The following is a 27,427-nucleotide window of genomic DNA, read 5'->3' as shown; positions in this document are numbered from 1 at the left end:
GCCACTCTCGGGACCACACTCAGGGCCTCACACAGGGCCACACTCAGGGCCACTCAGGGCCATACTCAGGGTCACAGGTCCACACACACACACATATACACACACACACAGGGTCACCCTTAAATTAATAACAAACAAAACGTGTTATTCACGAGTTTATTTTACAAAACGAAAAGTATCACACCCATGCAATACGTGTTTAATGTCTGAACACGTTATTCACATAGGGACATCTCGGGGACAGTCTGTAATGTTCCATCACTGGATCGTCCATTCTCTGCCATCGGTAGGCGCGTAGTCCACAGTAGTAACAGACAACGGCATCATGGTCTCCCGTGTAGAAGAAACCGGCCTTGGCGAGCTCCCTCGGTTTCTGGCGTAACTGTAAGGGCCACCACCCAAATGTTTGCATTCGTGTATAGAATCCTCTCATTTCGGGTCGATAACAGAACAAGTAATGTCTTGAAAGGCCATCCCATTCGTCATCGGCGTCGTAGGGAGCAGCATCCGTTTTATACCCTCGAGCAGCATCCGTCTGATCCATGGGTTCTTCGTTCACGATTTCGACGGGTTCACAGATATCAATAGGGTCTTCATCCACAATTTCACCGTGTTCACGCGCAGCGTCAGTTTGATCTGTCATTTTCTTCAGGTTTGGTAGTCACTCTTTTGATCGTGTCTCTTTCTGAACATTTACAGATCAAGACGTCGCCTTCGTCGCTGCTGCAGCTGCTAACACTGCTCGAATATCCCGATGCCATCGTCTTCGTTCCAGATAGAGTGCAACAAGATACAAAAATGTCAAAATCATCAGCAAACACGTCTGCTCTCTTCGAGTTCCAAGCACGAATCAACCCTTGGGAGAGAAAACACAGCCTTATATACAAGTCAGTTTAGTTGGATTCATTCTATTGATGGTACCCGTTGGGGTTGCAGAAGGAGCACTGAAGAAATCCCATCTGGTTTTGATAGTCGTCTTGCATGGCGCAGGGCACAATCGAGTTCAGCTCTGGTACAAAATCACACATGACTGTGAAACAGTCTTTCAGTTTCTTCCATTGTTGTAGAGAAAGGAATATTCCTTTCTTCAAAGGCTTCACAGATTTTGTTTCATCACACCACCACCACTGACGCAGGTCCACCCCAGCAAAGTTCTTGTCCATACTAGCATGAACATTGGCTCCCAGGTGTCTGACCAATGTTTCATCCTTCCCTTGTTTCAAGGCTGAAATCGCTTCGTCTATCTGGCTCTTACATCCACCCAGTTCAATCCACTGCTTTAGATTTAGAGCGATGCCTCGTTTGGTGGGGAATGTTTCCCCCTTATCACTGTCGAACTTCCGGATATGTATCAAAAGTTCTTGCTTCCATGGTTGGGCCATAACGTATACATTTTGTCCAATTTCTAGTTGGCATCGCGATTTTTCACCCTGTTCAGGACACTGATGAATGTCCCGATGCCATCTTCTTCTTTCAAAATAAAAAAAACAACAAACCACAAAAATGTGAATATCATTAACCTCTAAAACAAACTAGGCGTAGGTCTTGTCTGTGGACTTTTCGGCAAGCGAATGACAATGAAGCCAAAAGCACCCTTTTTATACCCGAGGGAGGCACCCCCAGCTCAGTCCAAGGACGCACACCTGCACCAAGGCCATTGTTTCCTACACAAAGGCCATTGTTTCCTATCAAGACCATACACCTGCACCCACCTATACCAGTGTGTCATTGTTTCCTACACAAAGACCATTGTCATTGTTTCCTACACAAAAGCCATTGTTTCCTACCGAGACCATACACCTGCACCCACCTATACAAAGGCCATTGTTTCCTACCAAGGTCACGCGATCACGGGAAAGTAGGTCATGTCGCCATACAGGCCCCCCTACTACTCATATTGACTAGCACACGTAGTCTGCTGTTTGACTTCTGGTAGACATATTGACTAGCACACGTAGTCTGCTGTTTGACTTCTGGTAGACAGCTTTGTAGTGGCATTTCATTTCAACTTATTTTCGTGCTTATATCCAGTCAAGGTTCAAGCACACTGTTCTGGGTACACACCTCAGCTATCTGGGCTGTCTGTCCAGGACAGATGGTTAATTGCTAGTTTGATTAGAGAGAGAGAGAGAGAGAGAGGAGTAGTGGTCTTACACCTACCCACTGAGTCGTGGGAGCCAGTACCGAGCTGCGAACCATGTCCGAGGCCGGTTGCAGTGGCAATTATTAGACTAAGTTGACAGGGAAGAGCATGTAGTTTGTAAACATGCGTAACTTGTTAACATCGAAGACTTCTTTGTGTAGTGGTAATTCAAGCCCATGCACATGTAGTAATGGAGAATGTACGAGGTGGTGTAGATTCGTGAAAAATAATTTACGAGCCCCGTATTGAGCTAGAAATGCTAAACATATTTTTAATAATGTATGCTGATGACATGGTGCTGCTGGCTGAAACGCCAGAGGGACTGCAAAAATGCAGATTCACTATCTGATTATACTCTTAAATGGGATTTGACTGTAAATACAACTAAGCAAAGATTGTGGTGTTTAAAATTGGAGGAAAAGTGCGAGAAAATGAGAAATGGTTTTATAACGTTTGCCATATAGACGTGGTGGATGAATTTAATTACCTAGGCATATTATTCTTTGATAATGGAAAATTTAGTCGTACACAGAAGAGTAGCAGAACAAGGTCGAAAAGTTTTATTTTCAGTACTGAAAGTGTGTAATAATAATTATTTTAATATTGAAACAATGCTATCTGTGTTTGACACCTATGTTAATAGTATTCTTAGTTACGGATCTGAAGTGTGGGGTTTTCATCCTGGCCAAGACATTGAAAAAAATCATATACAGTTCTGTAAAAGACATATTAGGGGTACACAAAAGAACTTGTAATGATTTTGTTTATAGTGAATTAGAACAATTCCCAATGCAAATTATAAGAAAATTACGGATTTTTAAATATTGGATAAAGCTTCGTAACACAAATAAGAGTATATTAAGAGCTATATATGAGGGAATGGTTTAGTATGAAGATGACTGGTTAATGAAGGTCAAACAGGAACTAAACGAACTGGGTTTAAATTATATATGGAACTTAGCACATGTTGATAACAATGTTTACAATGTAATTAGAGAAAGAATAACTGACATATTCAAGCAACAATGTTACAGTAGAATAATGATAACTCCAAAGGGAAGTCTATACAAACACTTGTTAAATAATTTCATATTACAAGATTATCTTAGAAAACCATTGGACGTTCGTCATTTAAAAGAAATAACTAAAATCGGAATATGTGCACATAAATTAAATATAGAATTTGGCAGGTATAGAAATATTGAAAGATCAGAGAGAAAATGTACACTATATGACAAAAATGAAATAGAAGACGAGTATCATTTTATCTTCCAGTGCCGACGATATAATGATTTAAGAATGAAATTTATTAAAACATATTACCATAGACGTCCAAGCGTTTTTAAACTTACCCAGCTATTAGCGTCTGACAATGCTAAAGAACTTAATAATCTCGGAAAATATTTATTTAGAGCAAATGCCGTTGGAGATCAGCTATTGGAGCAAATTGGTTAATATTAACATTACTTCTATTTATTCAATATAATACTATTCGTTTACATGTATATTAAACCAATAATACATATATCTCTCAGTATACTTAATAATGACTTGTATGTATTAAATAATATAAGTCAATAGAACCTTAATTTATTTATTATCATTATTATTATTATTATTATTACTATTATTATTATTATTGCTTACTAAATCACTCTGCACCATAATCCTGAACATATCCTGTATATATTTATTATTTTGTACATTGTATTATGCTGATAAGTTGTAAAAACTTAAAGCAACAAAGAACTTGAACTTGAACTTGACCACTTCTGAGTGAATTCTTCAACTTAATCCATTATTCATTTTATAAAAATACATGGCTGCTAAATTAACTTCTATTGTATTTTAATTTAAAAGAAAATATTGGTTAAAATAGCAAATGACATCACCATGGAGAAGCCAATAAAATGACTTTAAATAAAATCGTAACAAAAGTCTCACCAATTTGTGTGTAAGACAAAATAGATACGGTAAGAAATAGTGATACAGAAAGGGAAAGCAGTGATCTTACTCGTGCAGCCAGACAAAACTCATTATTACTCATAACAAATCGGAATGAATTTCCATCGACATTCTAATAGCCTTGCTCATTATGAACCACACGTTGAAAGACAGATCGAGTGTCCTCTAGCCGTATCTTATTTATAACTGATGTTAGACCTTATAAACAGAAACAGGTGTAAAGCGGACAGACAGAGAGAGAGAGAGAGAGAGAGAGAGAGAGAGAGAGAGAGAGAGAGAGAGAGAGAGAGAGAGAGAGAGAGAGAGAGAGAGAGAGAGAGAGAGAGAGAGAGAGAGAGAGAGAGAGAGAGAGAGAGAGGGGATGGGAGAGAAAGTAAGAGTGAGATGGAACTACAGACAGTGAGATATAGTGAAAGTCAGACAAAAAGAGACACAAACAGAAGTTTGTTTTATTTAACGACACCACTAGAAACACTACTGTCACCTACGTGCGCTTCGTCTCGTATATTCATTTGTATTCTCAGTGTACGGTGTTTATATGGATGTTACATCACAAGCATCTCACGGAGAAAACACGTTGCAAACATGAGCGTTTGGTGAGCACTAACTAAACGCCGGAAAACGTGGAAAAACTTCGATTTCCTAAGCAGTGACAAACGCGCAAAGACAGCACGGCGTGCCAAACGCAATCCGAGTTATTAGCACGTTATTTCTACAACGGAACCCGTGATTCCACGTTCAGGAATGTTGCCACTAATTGATGCCGTTTTATACTGGGATCGTACGAAATCTGACGATGATTTTGCATTACGTGAGCAGTGGGCGTGAAGTATTTTGTTATTTCACGCCAAAGAATTGAGCACGTGGTCACAGAACCGTATTGGGACTATACCTCAAAAGATCGAACACACTTTGGGACTTCAGGGTTAACGATGTGGTTAAAGAATTTTTAAAACTTCACGCTTAAAGACCAAGCACATGGATAAAACAAACAAAAATATTCTGAGACTTTAAAGGACACGTGATCGGACACGTGATCAAACACGTTTTGGAACTTCACGCTTAAAGCATAACACGTGGTCCAGCACATTACTTTATATGACATCACGTTAAAGAGTCTGAAACGTCACAACCTATTTTGGTACGTCACGTCAAAAGCAAGGCAAAGCACATGGTCACATTTTGGGAATTCACGGTGACGAACCTTGGCACGTGATAAAAACCTGAACCTGAAAAACCAATAATTTTTGTTTTGTTCTTCACGCTAAAGGACGTAGGCATCAACATCGCGTTGTCACGCTATGGAACTCCGTTTGGGTTGCTTCGTTCAAGTTTGTGCCATTCTACTTCGCATTTCTCCTGTCCTTGCCACACGCCCAGTTCACTTTCTACAACGAGGTAACGTTTTGTAATCTACTGAAATTCTATAGTCTTGATCAGTGTCGTTGATTGGTTAAACGTAAATATGTTATCTTACCTCATATGTGTATATCATATTTTAATCAAAATAGCGTGATGAGCCATACATTTATTTATTTAAAATTACGACAGAGTTCAGGGAAGGATGCAGGTTTTGGGGTTTTTCATTCTGGGGAGGGAGCGCAACGTTTAAGAAGTGCATTCCAGTCGGCATATTCAGGGAGGGGATGCACTTACAGGGTGTATACTACCAAATCAAATCCCATAGACGACAATAGTAACATATGTGGCTAAAACTCCTACCTGCAGCGTATCAAGCTGCTCGTTTCTGAGATAACGGGTTGCGTCTATGACTACCCTAGTTCCGCACAAAATTCGAGTACTTTTTTTTTACAGGTACCCCATACATGTTTCAAGCACAAGACTACTTGACACATTGGTACTAGCTGAAATAAAATTGCATATATTTTTTACCCAGATGAAACTATTATTTTTTACAACGAACACAAAAGTTGTGTGCACCTCCAGCTTTGACACAGCCGGAAGTTATTTGGTCTAGTACTACCTACAGTATTTAGACATAAATAACGCATTGATTTAAAGTTATTACCGGCCTCGGTGGTTTAATAGTTAAGCCGTCCAGAACCGGTTTAAGGATCCGTAGCAGGACTCTCTTCCCAGGATATATATTTTGCAACGCCTTCGGGGAGAGGGGGAAATGAAATGGGAAAAATAAATGTACACATCACCGCGGGGTCCCCTGAAGCCAGGACCCGTAGCACGTGCTATTAGGATAAACCGGCTCTGAAGCCGTCGGACTTGAGGCTGTTAGGTACTGGGTTCGCCTCCCGGTACCGGCTCCCTCTCAGAGCGAGTTTAATTAAGGCCACATCACCGATTTCACAAACCACTAACGCTATCCTAGACAAGCAGTCCAGATAGCTGAGGTGTGTGACCTGGACAGCATGCTTGAACCTTAGATATAAGCACGAAAATAACTATAAATGAATGAATTTAGACAGACGTTTTAATCAGTATTATATAAAAGGCCATATATCTATAATGAAATCAGAAGGTCAAAACATTCATTTATATATATACGTGTTGTACACACACACACACACACACACACACATATATATAAATATATATATATATATATATATATATATATATATATATATATATATATATATATATATATATATATATATACTGAACAAAAAAAGAAACTTCCGATTTGTACATATAGTATTTGTTGTGTTAAAGAATTCATTGTGTAATGAAATTATATAGATAGTATTAGCCTTGAGCTGTATTATCAGGATTCATGAATTTTATCGATTATTTTTGCACTGTTAATCGTCGACAACGTGAAATTCAATTTGCACATGCATGCATGGTTCGACATGTCCCGTGTAGTATTCGGTCAATTTGTTTTACTTGTCTTACTGACATTGTTGTCAAGTGAACGAAAACGCTTCAAAATTTGTAAAAAAAAAAAAAAAGTTTTTTACATTGTAGCATTTTTAGTATGCCAAGAATACCCAATAATTTACGCGAACGGGCGATTGGCATGCTTGATGCTGGCATGTCGACAGAAGACGTTGCAAGGTATGTTGGGAGTTCTAGTCGAGCGATACGAAATCTTCGCGTAAGATTTCGAACGACAGTAAGCACCAACGACTTGCCACCTCGTGGACGTCCGCGTGTTACAACACGTGGTCAAGACCGCTATATCATGAACACGCATTTGCGCAATCGATTCCAAACTGCCACTGCTACTGCTGCTAACACACCTGGGTCTCACAATAACCGAATCAGTGGGCAAACTGTTCGTAATCGTCTGCTGGAGAACGGTTTACATGCACGACGTCCTTACGTCGGATGCGTTTTAACGCAACGTCATCGTCTAAATCGTCTTAATTGGGCACGTGTACACACTCGTTGGATATGGCGACGCTGGAATACCGTTCTTTTTTCGGATGAATCCAGATTTTTTTTACAACGTGGTGATGGAAGGGTGCGCGTCTACCGTTGGAGAATTGAACGCTATGCTGACTGTTGTGTTCTTCAACGAGATCGTTTCGGGGGTGGGGGTTCTGTCGTGGTCTGGGCAGCCATTGCCCATGGTTATCGTTCACCACTAGTCGTCATTGATGGCAATTTAAATGCTCAACGTTACCGCGATGACATTCTCGCTCATCACGTCATTCCTCTGTTCCATAACAACGCCAACATCTCGATTTTTCAGCACGATAATGCCACCTCTCATACAGCTAGAGACACTGTAAATTTTCTTAGGACAAATAAAATTGATTTCATTGATGACTGGCCCGCTAAAAGTCCTGATCTCAACCCCATCGAGCATGTCTGGGATAGTCTGGACAGACGATTGAGGCGACGTCCCAACCCACCCGCTAACGTCAACGAACTTCGTCAAGCGCTCATTCAGGAATGGAACAATATTCCACAGGCAGAAATCAACACATTAGTCAATTCTATGCGCCTGCGATGCACTGCAGTGGTCAATTCAAGAGGTGGTCATACCCGTTATTAAGTGGGTGGGTGTTGTTTTAACCCCTACCACACTTGGTCAAAATTTCTCCCAGTTTCTGTTAACCTATGGCCATGATTTTTGCACCAAACGATGCATCATGGAACACTCTTTAAACGCATATATAACAATTATTCCCCCGGTTTGTTTTCATCAAGTTATGTTCAAGCAAAGTTAGCGGCAGTTTCTTATTTTGTTCAGTATATATATATATATATATATATCAGTCATGTATTTATTATTTGCACAGAATAAAATTATGTAGGCCCTAGGCTATATTCAAAGATTTCTGTATTTCTGACCCCCCCCCCCCCCCCCCCCCCCCACACACACACACACACCTCCCGTACATTATAAAGATACAGATATGTGTTAAATAATACATTCAGATTTTCGGTTATCAAAATGCCAAACAAGTTTGCAATGAATGGTCCTTCATAAATTTAGAAATATGGAGATCTCTCATAACGCTACGCTAAACACGCACAATACCGAGTTCATCCTTGTCATAACTTAATCCGTTATCCAGACAATATGGCCCGAGCCTTGCTGCTGCTGTATCTTGCATGGTCAACAAGTCTACAATTACTGCATCTAAATCTTGTCTAAATTACTCTAAGATAAGCTGCAATTTGATAAATGAGATAACGTTCTACATATACACTTGGAATTTAATTAACCACCATCTGATCTGTATTTGATAAATGAGATAACGTTCTACATACACACTTGGAATTTAATTAACCACCATCTGATCTGTATTTGATAAATGAGATAACGTTCTACATACACACTTGGAATTTAATTAACCACCATCTGATCTGTATTGCAGCCAAAAGGTTACCTGTAGTCCGTCTCCGTAGCCCTGTGGTAAAGTGCTCGCTTGATGGGAGGTCGGTTTGGGATCGATCCCCATCGGTGGGCTAATTGAGCTATTTCTCGTTCCAGCCAGTGCACCGCGACTGGTATATTAAAGGCCGTGGGATGTAATATATTGTCTATGGGATGGTGCATATAAACGATCCCTTGCTACTTGAAAATTTTTAGTGGGCTTCCTCGCTGAGAATATATGTCAAACGGACCAAATGTTTGACATCCAATAGCCGATGATTAATAATTCAATGTGCTCTAGTGAAATAGTTAAACAAAACAAACTTTAACTATAATCCTTCGCATCCTTCCACAATTTGTTTTTTTTTCAAAAAATAATTTCAGTTTGGTTTGATGTTAGAAGAAAAGTAAAAGTGTTTTGGAAATAACAGTGTGTGTGTGAGTGTGTGTGTTTGTGTATGTGTGTGTCTCTCTGTGTGTATGTTTTTTTGTGTGTGTGTGTGTGTGTGTGTGTGTGTGTGTGTGTTGTGTGTGTGTGTGTATGTATGTGTGTGCGCGCGCGCGCAATTTAGAAAGCAATAGGCTCAGAAATAAATTATTCGTAGTAAATTCCATAGTATTTAAAAAGGCATTCCCTGTGGGAAGGACTAATTGTCCGTACCGACGGAGTTTAAATTTGATAATGAGATTTTTTTTACATATTCTACATTTACTGGGTATTTACCGAGGTGACATGGATAAATTACTCATGAGAAGCACATCAGTGTGATTCCAGCTACATAGGTAATTACCATACATTATCATGCATATTCAAGTGTTCTGTCTTTTTCTCTAGACTACATTAAATGTTACATTAAATGTTAATTTCAGTTTTGTACTCACGAATGATCAGACTTACTTGCGAAATATAAGCCAAAACGTCAAAACTAGGCGGTGCTTAATTAATTTCCACGTGTATATAGTAAAACAAATATCTGATAGATTACTAAAATTAGTAACGGAAGTTGAAAAGTCGGAACTACACCAATCTTGTTGGAGGCAGAGGCACATTTGAGTATTTGGCGCCCCTAGGCCACTAATATTTTTGGCTCCCCAAATAAAGAATATATTCTACTAGGCTACAGGTGTGCGTGGGGGGGGGGGGGAGGAGCGACAGATGGATCTGGCATAAAGAACTAGTATATTCTACCCCCCCCCCCCCCCCCCCCCCCGCCCCCGATTTTGCCGCCAATTAAATTTTGGCACCTGTGCGTTAATACGGCTCTGGTTGGAGGTTATCAATCAATCGTTGTTTTGCTTTAATTAGGAACACTTTTGCGTCTCCAACATCCTAAACAATCCAAATATAGCCAAATCATATCTAAAAAGAATATTTTTAATACGAGTAACCCATGTGGTATTTCCTGCTTCATCAATTGTCCAAACATGTTATATCATTACCGAATAAGCCGGTTTTCATTCAGCTGTAAGAATTATAACTATTTAATAGTTCTGGTACTCAGGGGACCGTAGTATTTAAACAAGCACTCTGAGAGTAGTGCTAAAGCAATACATGTCCCCTCCCGGGACCAACAAACTTTCTCTTAAGTTAAGTTAAACTTGATCTGTAACAGCACTTGATAAAGCTATATACAAAATGTCGTCTCAATAGCCTCAGGCATTGCAAAAAAAAAAAAAAAGAAAAAAAAAAAAAAAAGCGTCCGGAAAACAAATTTTTATATTTCCTAAGTTTAAGGGCCATAAAACTGAAAAATGGGCACGAATGGGCACGAAAATAAGTTGAAATGAAATGAAATGGTAGTCAAAATTGATCTGTAGCAGTATATGATAATTTCAGCTCAATATGTCGAGAATTGTGAAAACTATGTTGGACAGACGTTTTGTGATCGATTATCGGTTTGCACAATCGATCAATGATCGATTATCAGTTTGCTCCAGTTATTGATATTGATAATATATTCAGTATATCACAATCGTCTGAGCACATAATTCGCCGCGCATCCAAAAGGGGGATGGAGGCTTCTAAGGGTGTGCCATCCTTCTCCGAACTTCATAGTGCCACGAAAATACAATGTTTAACGGATGGATATGATGAATTTATTTGACATTTTCCCCGCGTCATGAACGAGTTTATTATTATTGTAAGCAATATCAATGATAATTTTTATTCTGCCAGGTTTTGCAAAATATGCAGTATGTCTACTTTACTGGAAAACATGAACTTGAAGTCAACTAAAAATATATAACTTTTTGGAAATTGCAGATCGACTTAAAGACCCAAAATAGTAAAAAAGGCCCATATATATATAATCCGGTTTGGGAAAATACAAACTTTAGGACAACAACAAACACCTTCTTTATACAGACACTGATATATTCTGAACCCTAAAATAATATTTAATAATATGTAATTGGACAGAAGAGAACAGAACTTTATTTCTCTTAGATCGCCACACGCTGATGCTTCGAGGTGGTTTACAGATATATATATATATATATATATTGGCAAGGACATAGTCTTTCAGTGTTTTGCCATCGGCCAGTCTCAATTGATAAATAAGTTGAGTTTTTTTCAACGACACCACTAGAGAACATTGATTAATTAATCATCAGCTATTGAATGTCAACCGTTTGATAATTTTGACTCGCAGTAATCAGAGGAAATCCGCTACATGCACTTATATGCACTTTTCCACAAACATTAAAGCACATACTACAACCCAATCAGTTGAATGGATCCACTGAGGTGGTTCGATCCTGCGACACAAGCACCTCAGGCGAGCACTCAACCGACTGAGCTAAATCCCGACCCAAAATTGGGAAATAATGATTAGTAAATTATGATTACTATTCCGGAAACATCTTACCAGGGAACCAAAGTCAGGGCAGTTCTTTTAACTCGCCCCGGTTTGGAATTTCCGTTCAGTATATTTGTTTTTTAGTATGATAGTTTAGGCTCCGGAAGTTGACGGCATCTAGGAAGGAGAGAGGGCAGCTCTATATTAAAATAATTTCCACCTGGGATCAAGGACAGATACACGGGAGGTAACCAGCTAGACGTGTACACACACACACCCCTCCTCCCCTAGAAACTTCAAACGACCAAGATACTACATCCCCCATCCCTCACTAAAAGGAACTAAATTCATTATTTCCATCCGACGAACATTGGATGTTCGGGTCATTATAAAGTTCGAGAAGAAGGGGTGGAGGGGTGGGGGTGGATGCTCATTCTCAGCACCCACCCGCAGGATCCAGTATTACAAATCCGCCGCTTCTTTTGATTTATTCTTGATTAAATATATTTCGTTTTTCCTTTTTTTTTTAAATAATTATATATAGCTACACGTGCTGTGGCTTTAACGTCCCGTGGCATGGTGTCAATTATTTCATGATTGAGCGCTTATGAATATTAGTACAGGAATATAGATGTTACTAAATCTGTCAGGAATGCCATAATGGTCTTTCCGCTTTGATTACCATTAGATTTTCACAGCTGGCTTGCGGTAATTGTATTTATTTTGATCGCAAAAAAACAGAGCAGGGGCGGCTGTTTCCAACTAGGTGCTATTTTCCTCACATCTGCAATGACCTTGACGGGATGTGATACGCTTGGCATGCACATTAGTGGTTTTGCCGGTTATTAGATCATGTTAACTGGTGAAACTAATTTTAAACGTTTCTGAAAATTTTGCAAATTTTCCAAATTCTAATCATCTAATTATCTTCTCTTTTTTTCTTTTTTTTCTTTTTTTCTCTTTCTTTTTGAGTGTGTTTGAAATAAGAAATAACTCTCAATGATGAATGTCTGACAGGGTCACTGTTTGTTTGTTTTGTTTAATGACACCATTAGAACACAACTATTGGATGTCAAATATTTGGTAATTTTGATATTTTGTCTTAGTTCAGAGGAAACCTTCTACATTTCTTTCCTTAGTAGCAAAGAATCTTTTTATATGCACTATCTCACAGACAGGATAGCACATGCCACGGCCTATGATATACCAGGCGTGGTACACTTGCTAGAACGAGAAATAGCCCAATGGGTCCACCGAGGGGGATCGATCCTAGACCGACCGCGCATCGGGTGAGCGCTTTACCACTGGGCTACGTCCCACACACAAGTTCACAGTTTCTAGAGGCCTAGATAACATATTAAAAACACATATCAGCACAAGATAGAGTTTACATCCGTTCTTGTAAAAAAAAACCTACAAAAAAACCAACAACAAAAAACCCACCCCAAAAACAAACAATCCCACCCCAACTGCCCCTACCCCCACACAATTTCTACCGAATTTAACAATACCAGTTATTTTCAAAACGATATGTAGTCAAACCTGCAAATAGTTATTGTCATGAGCCGATACGGGATTTTGTAAAGGGAAGGGTGAAACGTGCTCACGGTAATATTGTTATAAATTTCAACGATGGATAACAAAACGAGGACGGACCGGCCTCGGTGGCGTCGTGGTTAGGCCATCGGTCTACAGGCTGGCAGGTATTGGGTTCGGATCCCAGTCGAGGCATGGGATTTTTAATCCAGATACCGACTTCAAACCCTGAGTGAGTGCTCCGCAAGGCTCAGTGGATAGGTGTAAACCACTTGCACCGACCAGTGATCCATAAATGGTTCAACAAAGGCCATGATTTGTGCTATCCTGCCTGTGGGAAGCGCAAATAAAAGATCCCTTGCTGCTAATCGGAAAGAGTAGCCCATGTAGTGGCGACAGCGGATTTCCTCTCAAACTCTGTGTGGTCCTTAATCATATGTCTCACGCCATATAACCGTAAATTAAATGTGTTGAGTGCGTACGGATACGGGTCCCTCCCTTAAATTCGACAACGTGGTCCTATTTTTTACCCTGCGCTATATAATATACTGAATCCATTCGTTTATACTAAATTAGTGCCTTCAGGGTGTATAACACCAAATCAAATCCCATAGACGATAATAGTAACATATGCGGCTAAAACGCATACACGAAATGTATTAATCAACATATACACCATGCATATAAATACTAACACCCTGCCAATTTCAGACATAACGGGTAGCGTCTATGACTACCCTAGTTTCGGATACAAATTGTCATGCTATTTTTAATACGACCCCGCACGTTTCAAGCACAATGGTATTTCTGATAGTATTTCATATTAAATTACAGGAATTTATTGCCCAGATGAACCAACATTTTAGCACAACAAACACTATCACCAATTGCAGAACTTGTGGCATTAACACCGACCTCGGTGGTGTCGTGGTTAAGCCATCGAACATAAGGCTGGTAGGTACAGGGTTCGCAGCCCGGTACCGGCTCCCATCCAGAGCAAGTTTTAACGACTTAATAGGTAGGTGTAAAACCACTACATCCTCTTCTCTCTCACTTACCACTAACCACTAAATCACTGTCCTGGGCAGACAGTGCCCAGATAGCTGAGGTTTGTGGCCAGGACAGCGTGCTTGAACCTTAATTGGATATAAGCATGAAAATATGTTGAAATGAATGTGGCATTAACTAATCTATTAAAACATTGACCTAGCCGGATGTTGTTTGGTTTACTTTCAAGGGTGTGGGCGTTCGCGACCAATATGACTGGTACCATAGTGTTCTATCATATCACATTCATTTAACAACAGGCGGGAAATCTACTTCAGCGAGCAACTGCGAGCGCTCGTTCTCCTGAACATGTCTATGTCCTCTCTAAAGAAAGGTAAGGGTATCAATCTTCACACACACATTAGTACATGGTTTAACTACGTTGACCCCATCGAATGGAGAACAAAATGATGTATGCTTTGGGAAAATACCTCTTTTGGGGGGGTTTTCACATGTGCGACATAACATTTTCATCTTTGTTTAATATATGCAGTAGATGAAGAGTTTGATTAAGTAAAAAATAATAATTAAATTACCAAAAGAATTGTCAGTTCACTTCTTTATTGCCTATGCAGATTGACAACACTTGATGTTGATAAAGCTATGCAATTTCCAATTTCTCCCACAATTTCAATCTGCTTCGACCCTTTTTGTCAGTTTTTTCCTACTCTCTTCTGAGCTGTCCACATAATCGCCTACTTGTCTCAGCTTCCTCCACGGGTGCAGTCTCTGTGTATTTCCCTGCACCCACCTGGCATCCTCGTCCTCTGCTGTTAATAAAGCTTGTCTGACCCACGGCACTAACGAACGACCGCCTGTAGTAGAGGTGCATAGTAGGTGGTTACAAGCGCCTCTTAATGCCAGAAGTAACTACTGAACACTCCCCGAAGTGATCAGACTAAGCCCACAGCTAAAAGCTGATGGGGAATGACAGGTGTGTGGCACAAGAGACAAGCACCTGTCGCGGTTGGAGAGACAAGGACTGGGATGTGGAGGTGGACAACGAAAGAAGTTGAAAGATAGGAGGAGTTGCCAGAAATGAGATGGAATTCAAAGGAGAGAAAGGCAGTGGGATAAAAAAAAAAAGAAGAAGAAAAAGCTATGCAATATATTTATTATAAATAAATTAGTAAAATATATATGCTGTAATAAACGTATTCTTAATTATAATACATTATGCACTTCGACTCCACAATGACGTTCGTCAACATTTCCTTTTAAGTCTAACATCTCCTAGCGTTTTGATTGGATTGTACTGTAACTTGGTACATTGATCCTCTGGGGGCAGCCTCCACTAACTACAGTAATAAAGAGATATTTGGGAAATTTTGAATTTTTATAAACATTTAAAATTTAATATGCTGTCTCGTCCTGGAGTTTTGATACTGCAACTTGGTATTATAATTCTCAGAGATTATAGACCTAGTGTATAGTGTGTGTGTGTGTGTGTGTGTGCGCGCGCGCGTGTGTGGCGGCGGCGGCCATCTTAAAATTCCAAAATGGGTATTCTAAATCTAAATTTAAAAACAACCGATCTTTATTTCCTGTATTTTTGACAAGTGTTGTATTTGTAAGTCTTACGTTTGCTTGTATACGAAACAGCTCGAGTAACTAATGATTATTTTTTCTCAACAGGCATGGTCCTACAAGACATGGAACGGAAACACGGACAACAGAGGATCTTCGCAAAGACGAGTTTCATACCGGATGTTAGTGATGACGAAGATCTGATGGCAGCCGGAAGTGGACTCAACCCTGTTGATACCGAAAGTGGTATGATTATTATGACAATGAATCATGTTGTTGTTGTTGTTGATGATGATTATAATGATGATGATGATGATTATGATATCCAGCATCCAAAAAACATTAACACAGAAGAAACCATTGAATAAATCAACATGGTGGTTTGGTACAGTGGACATCCACAAATTATAAACATGAAGAAACCATTGAACAAATCAAAAAGGTTGCAATCATTATATCGATTTCTAGACTATATGTGGCATTAGAAACACTTGATTGACCACACCGGCTTCGGTGGCGCAGTGGTTAAGCCATCGGACTAGAGGCTGGTAGGTACAGGGTTCTCAGTGGATAAGACCACTACACCCTCTTCTCTCTCACTAACCGCTAACCAACTAACACCTAACCCACTGTCCTGGACAGACAGCCCAGATAGCTGAGGTGTGTGTCCAGGGCAGCGTGCTTGAACCTTAATTGGATATAATGACGAAAATAAGTTGAAATGAAATAAAATAACTGACCACAAGCACTTCGGATGTACGTAAACAGATAATCTAAACAATAACATCTAAGTAGTATGCGATTTCAATGATCAAAATTGTGGTGCCTACTAATCAATTCGCCTACAGTTTATTTCCCCTAATTATAAAATCTGAAAGGCAGAGTCCCTAATACAGTCAAACTGCATTCATTTTTATTTCAGCTTATTTTCGTGCTTATATCCAATTAAGGTTCAAGCACGCTGTCCTGGGAATACACCTCAGCTAGTGAGAAAAAAGTGGGTGTAGTGGTCTTACACCTACCCACAGAGTCGTTATAACTCGCTCTAGGTGAGAGCCGATATCGGGCTACGAACTCAGTAACTACCAGCCTTATCTCTGGTGGCTTAACCACGACACCGCCGAGGCCGGGTAATCTCTGCAGAACGCAAAATCCAAACGAACTTTTGATGAGGTCGTAACTGTGTGTTTCTCACCAGAACGATACATCCTATTTCGATTCTTAAGAAGACTGTCAATACATCCTTCCTACTAAATATCTCTAAGATGACTGTAACTCTCCAAAACGATACATCCTTCCTATTTCGTCTTTAAAAGGACCGTCAAGGAAGGAAATGTTTTATTTAACGACACACTCAACACATTTTTTATTTACGGTTATATGGCGTCAGATATATAGTTAAGGACCACACTGATATATATATACTCGTGTCGATCTTTTATATGCACCATCCCGCAGACAGGACAGTACATACCACGGCCTTTGTTACACTAATCGTGGTGCGCTGGCTGGAACGAGAAATAACCCAATGGGGTTACGGTTATATGGCGTCAGACATATGGTTAAGGACCACACAGATATTGAGAGAGGAAACCCGCTATCGCCACTTCATAAGCCACTCTTTTCGATTAGCAGCAAGGGATCTTTTATATGCACAATCCCACAGACAGGGTAGTACATATCACGACCTTTGTTACATCAGTTGCGGTGCACTGGCTGGAACGAGAAATAACCCAATGGGACCACCGACGGGGATCGATCCTAGACAGGAATGTCAATCCCAAGGACATACTTGCTATTCGTCTCCAGGAGGACTACCACTATTAGGAGAGGTCCTCGTAAGTTGGATAACTTGTGCCCAATTCTTTTGTATATTATATGCACAGTAAAATGTTTCAAACGAACAAGAGGACTGCCACTATCAAGATTGGTTTTTATACCTTGGCCTGCACAAGAGATCAACGGAAAGATGACATTAGTAGTTCATACCATTTTATTGCAAACAGCATATACAGGCCTACCGCAATATGAATGTAAGAAACGACATGAGATGTAATGCACTATATAACGAACGTAACCCAGTGGTAGAGCGCTCGCTTCATGTGCGATTGGTCTAAGATCGATCCCTGTCAGTAGACCCATTAGGCTATTTCTCGTTCCAGCCAGTGCTCCACAACTGACGTAACAAAGGCCGTGAAATGTAGAATGGAACATATAAAACATACTTTGCTGCCGATTGAAAAGAGTAGCCATTGGAATGGCGGTAACGGGTTTCCTCTCTAATTATTTCTGTGATATTAACTATATGTCCGACACCATATAACCGTAAATAAAAAGTGTTGAGTGCGTCTTTAAATAAAACATTTCTTTCTTTTTTTCATCAATAATAACGCAAGGTGTCTGAAAAAGAAATGTTTATTTAACAATACACTAAGCACTTTTTATTATATGATGTTGGACCACAGAAATAATTAGAGGAATCTAATTTAAAGAACCTTATATAGATCGATCGATCAACTGATTAACTGACAGATTGATAAATAGATATAGACTAGTAAAGATAGATAGGCTAGATATATAAAGATAGATAGATAGTTTGTTTTGTTTAACGACACCACTAGATCACATTGACTAATTAATCACAGTCTATTGGATGTCAAACATTTTCATAGCCATAGTCATCAGAAGAAACGAGCTACATTTTCTTCTTCTTTTATATGCACAGACAGGAAAGCACATACCACAGCCTTTGACCAGTTGTGGTGCACTGGTTGGAATGAGGGAAAACCCAATCAGTCGAATGGATCCACCGAGATGGAGATAGATAGATAGACAGCTACATAGATAAATAGATAGTTGGATCGATAGATAGATAGATATATCGATCGATATATAACATAGATAGACAGACAGACAGACAGACATATATATATATATATATATATATATATATATATATATATATATATATATATATATATATATATAACATACATACATACATACATACATATATACATACATAGATCGATAGATAGATACAGATATAGACAGACAGATACGGATGAATGGACGAATGGATGGATGGATGGATGGATGGATAATAAACCCCACCAGCTATACTAGTATATTATGGTAAGTGTTAGTAAAACAAGAATTACAAACAATAGGGAGTTTTAAAAAAAACAAGGAGAAAAAAACTTGAAGCAGAAACCAAATCTACAATGTGGCATTTACAAACCACGTGTCAGCTGCCAGTGTCATCCAGATTGATTCGTTTTTCGGATTTGTTGTTTCAAGTGTAAGTGGGGCATACACTACCTCAATTTACACCTCGCAACAAAGTTTGTTTTGTTTAACGACACCACTAGAGCACATTGGTTTATTAATCATCGGCTATTGGATGTCAAACATTTGGTAATTTAAAGTTTATTGTGTTTAACGACACCACTAGAGCACATTTATTAATTAATCATCAGCTATTGGATGTCAAACATTTGGTAATTCTGACTCGTAGTCATCAGAGGAAACCACCCGCCTCGGTGGCGTCGTGGCAGGCCATCGGTCTACAGGCTGGTAGGTACTGGGTTCGGATCCCAGTCGAGGCATGGGATTTTTAATCCAGATACCGACTCCAAACCCTGAGTGAGTGCTCCGCAAGGCTCAGTGGGTAGGTGTAAACCACTTGCACCGACCAGTGATCCATAACTGGTTCAACAAAGGCCATGGTTTGTGCTATCCTGCCTGTGGGAAGCGCAAATAAAAGATCCCTTGCTGCTAATCGGAAGAGTAGCCCATGTAGTGGCGACAGCGGGTTTCCTCTCAAAATCTGTGTGGTCCTTAACCATATGTCTGACGCCATATAACCGTAAATAAAATGTGTTGAGTGCGTCGTTAAATAAAACACTTCTTTCTTTCTTTCACAGGAAACCCGCTACATTTTTCCTAATGCAGCAAAGAATCTTTTTATATGCACGTTTCCACAGGCAGGAAAGCACACACCACGCCCCTTTGTCCAGTTGTGGTTGCACTGGTTGGAAAGAAAGAAAAAACCCAATCAGCTGAATGGATCCACCGAGGTGGTTCGATTTGGTCATTAATGACATATAGTCTAAGAGAGGAAACCCGTTATATTTTTCCATCAGTAACAAGGGATCTTTTATATGCACCATCCCACAGGCAGGATAGTACATACCACGGCCTTTGGTATACCAGTCGTGGTGCACTGGCTGGAACGAGAAATAGCCCAATGGGCTTACCGACGGGGATCGATCCCAAACCGATCAATCGAGCGCTTTACCACTAGGTTCATAACCTTGCAACACTGCGATCAATATGTCAAAATGAAAGAGAGAAAGAAAAGATAGAAAGAAAATGAATGAATGAATGGATGAATTAATAAATTAATGAAATACTGAATGAATGGGTGTTTTAACAACACCCCAGCACAAAAATCATATTGGTCACTGGGCGTCGAACAAAGTAAATGAATGAAGACAGCATCAGTTAACATTTTTGCTTAACGAAATCACTAGAGCATAATGATTATATAATCATTGACTACTGCATGTCAAACATTTGATAATTCTGATAAGAAACCCACTACATTTATACACTAGCACCAAGGGATCTTTTATATGTACTTGGCCAGACAGGTCAGCACATACCACGACCTTTGAAATCCCATTCGCGGGCACTGGTTAGGAAGAGGTGCGGGGTGCGAGTGCGAATAATTTTTACATGCTCATATACCACTAGAGTTTCGAGCATGTCCGTCCCGGGGCCTGTCTCTGGATAGCCAGGGGCTTGTCCCGGGACAGATAGGTATGTGTGTGTGTGTGTGGGGGGGGGGGGGGGGGATGGGAGAGCCGAACTGGTCCGCAGAGAAGGTTCGATCCTAGGACCCTAAGCAGCCAAAGCGAGCGCCCGCCGACAGAGCTAAATCCCGCAGCACTGGTAAAACAATTCTTCACCTTTGATCAGTGAGTTTTAGTTATCCTCAACAGATCCGGAGGAACCGGCAGGGTGTGTGTGTGTGGGGGGGGGGGGGCGTACCCCTCCCTACTTGAGGGGTAAAGCTACTGTCGTGGTGACTAGAGATGACACGTGTTCGATAAACTAATGTCTCATCCTCCGCGGGGTGTCGATCCTTCAGCCTATCGCAAACACAGTTGCTACTGATTTAAAGTGCCGAATGAACAGGTGGTTTTCTGTTAAGAGCAGATGGCATATTATTGACACCGTTTGGCACGAGCAAGTCAAGACCCCATACGTGAAGAGGATTTAAAAAAACCAAAAAAAAACCCCACCAGTTCAGTTCATACAAACACTCGGTGGCGCAATGTAACGTTGATAGTGCGCTTAAACGTAAACTGGCGCGATAACACAGGCCCATTCAAATCGTTGGCTATATAACCCGTGCTGATTTCAGGTAAACCGAGCAGAAATGTTTTCGCTAGACTGATTTGTGCGCTTCACGTTAATCCAAATGTCCACATCGAGGATCAGTCAAACAGTTTGCGAACGTTAGCATCGTTAGCTGTCGCTAAACACGGTGCAGATCTCGAGGCATGTTAAAGAGATCTTCCCCGTGTTCAGCGACAGCCAGCAACGCTAACGTTCGCGAAGTATTTGACTGCTTTTCAACGTGGTCATTAGGTTTACTGTGAAGCGCATAAACCAGTTTAGCGGACGTTTTTCTGCTCAATCATGCTGAACGCAACCCGAGATCTCGCTGCTCCTCGTTAGACTGTTGTTTTTTGTTTGTTTTTTGCGCTGAACTTTAAATTATTGTCATACGTCAGAAACCAGTCAAGTTATTCTCGAGCGCGCTCCTTCCTAAACACATTGCTGTGTATTGAACGCGGTCCAAAAGTCGGCAGCACGATAATATTAGTGTTACGCCGACTCGGAACACGCTCGTAATCTGGTGTAAACATCTATTGATAAACACAGTGCAGCGCTGCATCTGCTAAATGTTTCAGCGTATACTCATTCCAACACACGCTATCTCTTCCCTGAGGAATGCAGTGTAGATATAATGCCCGCTCCGGTATGTTTTCTGCTCTTATTGGCTTTAGCCCACGATTTAAGCAATACAATTAACAGTGACGGATTTAGGTGGGGTAGGGTGGGGTGGGGTGGGGGTGTTGTCAGGGAGCTGAAGGTCCCTGGTGTCTCGGGACCATAAACTCATGAAATGGCGCTTTACCCCACCCCTACTCCTTCTGATAGGCCCATGCTCGTGATCTATCGGTTTGTTCAAAATATCCATGTTATTTTATTTATTTATTTATTTATTTATTTATTTGATGCCAACGGTTTTTCAGATAGGTCTATTTAAAATACCCCCTGAAAGGTTTTGATAAAAACAATCATAAACACGAAAAAAACACACAAAAAAAACAATAACTGTACAACACCAATACCACACATGTTAAAGGTTAAATTCGCCTCCACCCCTTTAAAAACTGGAGATAATCATGCAACCGCTTATAATATCGATTTACCATACCGAGCAAGTCTCAAAATACCGAAATTTTAACATTGATAATTGATAAAAAAAAAAAAAAGAATCCCGCCATTATGTGTAATATTATATCTATCCGATGACATAACAGTACCGTAACCAAAACTGGATGGCATTAAGAGCGTGTGGACATTATATTTCTAACGAATTTACAGAAAAACGTACGTTAGCAAAATAGCTAGCCACAGATCACAGTTATCTTCCCATTTGGTTAACCGAAAATCTGGAAATATATCCGTACAAGCAGATTGCTATTTGACTGTGATTATTTCATGGCAGGTCTACAGCTTTGATGCTGCCAGGGTAGAGTATGTAGTTTGCAAACGTATAACTTGTTAACACTGAAGCCCATGCAAATGTAGTGTTTCTTGTGTAAAATGGGTGTACTCCGGCCAGGTTTAGTGGGTGTGTTTGTTTCAGGATATGTTGCTCCCAGGCAAGCAAAGGTGCACAAGAAAACCCCGCATGGGCCTACTAATATTAATAAAAATGCTATATCCACTAACCCAATATTGAAACATATACCGTAATTAAATGTGGTCTGTGACCATCTGGTTAGCTTATAAAGCCCATAGAAATAGAAATATGACGGAATAAACCGATCATCATTTACGGAATAACACGAACGCGGTCTTCTGTGTTAATTTTCCCGAAAGGCACCAACAGAACCTCAAAGTTTACATGAACAACGTGGCTGGTGATTAAGAAATATGAAAATTATGTTGATATTCTTGAACGAAACCTAACGGAACCTAGCCCAGGGCCCGTGCTTATAAAACTTAGTCTAGACTTTAATAAAGTCCAGACTTTAACGTAATGCTGTTTGAATGGCGTTGCCATGACGTTAAAGTCTGGACTTTATTAAAGTCTAGACTTTAAGGTTTATAAGCACGGGGCCAGGAGAAAGCCGTGTACGTGGAATTTAGACGAAAAAGTGGGTGGGTTTTAGCTCTGGCATGCGTTTGTAGCCGGGTAGGCTACACCGAAAATATCGCTTGAAATCGGTATAGGTGTCAGTATCAAATACCGTACCGATACCGCGGTAAATCACAATAAAAATACTAATACCGATACCTAATCTGAAATTTCAATACCGCCCAGCTACAGTCCTCGATCGTAATTAAAGGTATATAATTTTCAAGAACTAACTGCTCCCCACCCCACACAGACACGCATACATCCCTCAATTTACGTTAAACGTAAATGATTAATGAGAAGAACTAACCCTCATTAACCTTTTATTTAAATGTCATAAAACTTGCAATTTGTGTCAGTAATTTAAGATGGAACAGTTGTGAGTGGGAGTAAGACACGAGATTAGATAACAATAGCTAAATCCAGGTGCGTGTGTAGGAATTTTTACAGGGGGGTCTAGATTGTGGTGAGCGAAGATTACAGTGGGGGACAAGATCACAGGTACCCTCAAAGAGAAAGCCCTAATACAAAGACTATAGTTACATATACATGTATACACTTTTATTATATAACGTTACTATAACATATCTGACGTTGTTTGGGGATACCTGTGGACAAGACACGCTCACCCGGAAAATATATTGAAACAAATGCTTGAGTGAGGGGGGTGGGGGGTGGGGTGGGGTGGGGGTGGGGGGGTCGATCCCCAAAACTCACCCCCTGCTCGTTCGCCTGTAATCAGTTACCTAATCAGTCAGAACAACTCCGATATTAAAATTCTACAACGTATGGTGTGTATTCATTTTAGTCGTATATCTCAGAAATAAAATGGACAGAGTTAAGATTTTCGTGTTCGGTTTATTCAAAAGCTTCAAATCAATGTGCTCCAGTGGTGTCGTTGAACAAAAGAAACTTTAACTTTTAATTCAAAAGCTTCAAATTGCGATAATCCGCATGTTAATGCTTCGCACGTACATAAGCGTACGGGATAGGGGCGGGAGGAGTGGGGGGGGGGGGATGTGCAACTTTTCCTCTAGTGCTGGAGCAAAACCTCAAATTCGGGCAAAAATGATACAGATATTCTGGCAAAATGTGCAAACCTGAGACCTTTATACCATGTATTTCCATCATTCTACCCTTAAAATTGGTTGTAATCCATGTAAAACTGCGTAGTGATTCGTTTGCAAACCTATATAACTGTTTGGTAGTAATGCTATGAATAAATATTGTTATCTAGATTGGGGTATTTTCGTTTAATTTGGGCGAAAGTCAGCCTGCTACAAAATTGACAAAAATGGGAGCCCGTACATGGCCGTAAATACAATAGTTTACTAAAAGTTTATTTCATTCCAGTAACCCGTACAACAATATTCGGGACCGTAAGCAGATGTTAAAGTGGCAGACTCCCATCACGTCATCATTAGTTGTAAAACTTGGCATCATCATTATTTCGACAGTGATTCACGAGCGAACGCAATTATGGCTTCGTCAAAATATCTCTAGGGCATTTTTTTTTTTAAGTCAGGTGTCTCTTCCAATAACTAGTCCATTTATTCTGTACCTGTCAGTATACACAAAAAAAAAAAAAAAAAAAGGAAAGAAAAGAAAAAGGGAAAGAAAATGAAAAAATCCCAGAAAGAAAAAACGAGAAAAAACATTAAGAAAAAAAGATATATGAGAGAGAGAGAGAGAGAGAGAGAGAGAGAGAGAGAGAGAGAGAGAGAGAGAGAGAGAGAGAGAGAGAGAGAGAGAATTAATACAGCTATGTGTGTGCCTTTATCTCACTTTAACATTTTTCCTTATACTTTCTTGCTCAACCATATGTCTGACACCATATAACCGTAAATAAAATGTGTTGAGTGCGTCGTTAAATAAAACATGTCTTTCTTTTTCTTTCCAAACCAAGCTAATTTTTCAAGAGGTAAACGTTCATTCGCGTGCCCAATTTAACACATGGATCAATGCCCTAGAAATACATTTCTAATTCATTTTATTTAAAACTTTTCATACTTTTATCTTTTTCTTATCTTAATTATTTATTTCAGATTTGCAAACTGGGCCAATTTCGTGTTGTATGTTGGGTAAACTTGCTGGCAAAACTGGGTCACTGTGTCGAATGACGTCAGACACGATAGATGACCGGGCAGGAAGGCGGAGTTTAGGAATTCCCCAGAGACCGACGTGGCACGGCACGCGCCAACTATCTCTGCTATCAGCCTCGGTCGACGCGTGTGCCCCGGGCAAGGAACTAGAGTTCTACAAGTGTTGTTTCGCGGCAAAACGTGAGAGATTTGAATACAGTCAGTGGGTTAGGTCAAGGCACGTTAAAGTCGGCAGACGATTACGACATAGGCCTATTACACATGACCAAAAGTGACATAATAAATGGTTTGTTTCGAAGAAAAGAGGAACATAGGCTACTATATTTCCTCGCAGAGGTGTGTTTTGTGGTTTTACTATATATAAATAACATACGGGTCATTTGCATGGGCATTCGACATTGGCGTCGGATGATGCCAGCAACTGAAAGGTTTTTAAAATTTTCTTTAAATTCACTTGCCATGGGACTGGTGGATTTTAAATTCACTTGCCACGGGATCGGTAAATTTAAAATGCTCTTTAAATTCACTTGCCATGGTACTGGTGCATTTAAAAATTCACTTGCCATGGAACCAGTGGATTTAAAATTCACTTGCCATAGGACCGGTGGTTTTAAAAAATCACTTACCGTGGGACAGGTGAATTTAAGCATTCACTTGTCATGGGACCGGTGAATTAAAAACAAAATCACTTACCATAGGACTAGTGGAGTGGATTTTAAAATGCACTGACCAAGCTTAAAAATTCACTTTCCCAATTTTTAACCATTGATAAAATAAAAACCAGTAAATGAAGAAAGTAAAATGCATTTTTCTTGATATTCAAAAAACAAAAAGGCTTTGTTAGTTGGTAACATCTTAACTATGGCAAATAAACTAAAGACGATCACTTTAAATTGTGTCAAATAAACTAAAGACGATCACTTTAAATTGTGTCAAATAAACTAAAGACGATCACTTTAAATTGTGTCAAATAATGGTTGTTTTGTTTTACGACACCACTGGAAAATATTGATTAATTAATCATCAGCTGTTGGATGTCAAATATTTGTTAATTCTGTCACGTAGTGTTCAAAGTAAACTCGTTACATTTTCCATTAGTTGTAAAGGATCTTTTACATACACTTTCCAAGACAGGGCAGCACATACCACAACCTTTGATGTACCAGTCGTGGGGCACCGGCTGGAACTGAAAAAATATTCAGAGAACTAGTCCCCTGAGGAGATTCGATCCTTTGACCCAAGCTCTTCTGGCGAACACTTTATGGACCGATCTATAGTCCGCCCCTTCCTCCTACAAAATTTTTTATATTTGGTTTTTTCTTTTGTAAATAATTTCAGTTTGGACTGACATAAGAAGAAAAAGAAAAGTGTTTTGGAAATAACACAAAAATTGCAATTTGTGTGTGCAATTTAGAAAATCGGCTCAAAATAAATAACTTGTTGTAAATTCCATAGCATGCCGTTGCTTGTGGGAAGGATTATAGATTATATAACTTTTCTGTAAATGTTGGTGTTAAAGTTTGTTTTGTTTAACGACACCACTAGAACATAGGATTTATTGTCTTTTAGTGCTTATCACTGGCGTAGCTAGGATTTTTATATTGGGGGTGGGGTGGGGGGGGGGGGTGGGGGGGGGGCAATGTATGTATTCTTTTATAAAATTAAGTTTAAAAAAAACACTAAAAAAAGTTTGATTGGGGAGGGAATGCCCCACCCCTTACTCCACTGGTGCTTATTATCCTAATTTCAGATGACATCCATATATTACAGAAATCCGTGACACTTTTGTTTTTAACCAGTAGACCTAATATTCGCGATGTTTCCGATATTCTCGAGTCTTAACACAAAACATATTAACTGCACTTGTTGTATTACCGTGTGTCACATGTCGTAGAAAAAAAAATGCAACATACATATTGTGGTAAGCAAAACCAGATTTTCCAGGGCGCTGAAAAACCCCCAAATCATCACATGCCCTGCAATGAAGTGTGTACGAAGTAACAAAAGTTCATCAGATAGTGTACTATATGTCATCTTGCAGTGGTATGGTATTGCATG

General features: G+C 39.8%; 1 protein-coding gene across 1 annotated transcript; it reads left to right on the top strand.

Annotated features, from left to right (window-relative positions):
• The first annotated feature begins 4,461 nt into the window (after positions 1–4,461).
• LOC121379888 lies at positions 4,462–26,330 on the top strand. The gene is made up of 3 exons (XM_041508555.1): positions 4,462–5,506; positions 15,932–16,069; positions 25,313–26,330. Exons 1-3 carry the CDS (start codon positions 5,410–5,412, stop codon positions 25,642–25,644), a joined length of 567 nt encoding a protein of 188 aa, XP_041364489.1. The 5' UTR covers positions 4,462–5,409; the 3' UTR covers positions 25,645–26,330.
• Positions 26,331–27,427: the final 1,097 nt, after the last annotated feature.

This window comes from Gigantopelta aegis, chromosome 8 (genome assembly GCF_016097555.1).
Source record: "Gigantopelta aegis isolate Gae_Host chromosome 8, Gae_host_genome, whole genome shotgun sequence".
In the NCBI taxonomy this organism is placed as follows: Eukaryota; Metazoa; Mollusca; class Gastropoda; order Neomphalida; family Peltospiridae; genus Gigantopelta; species Gigantopelta aegis.
The sequence above is the reverse complement of the archived record's forward strand: the minus strand, read 5'-3'. Positions and strand labels throughout refer to the sequence as shown.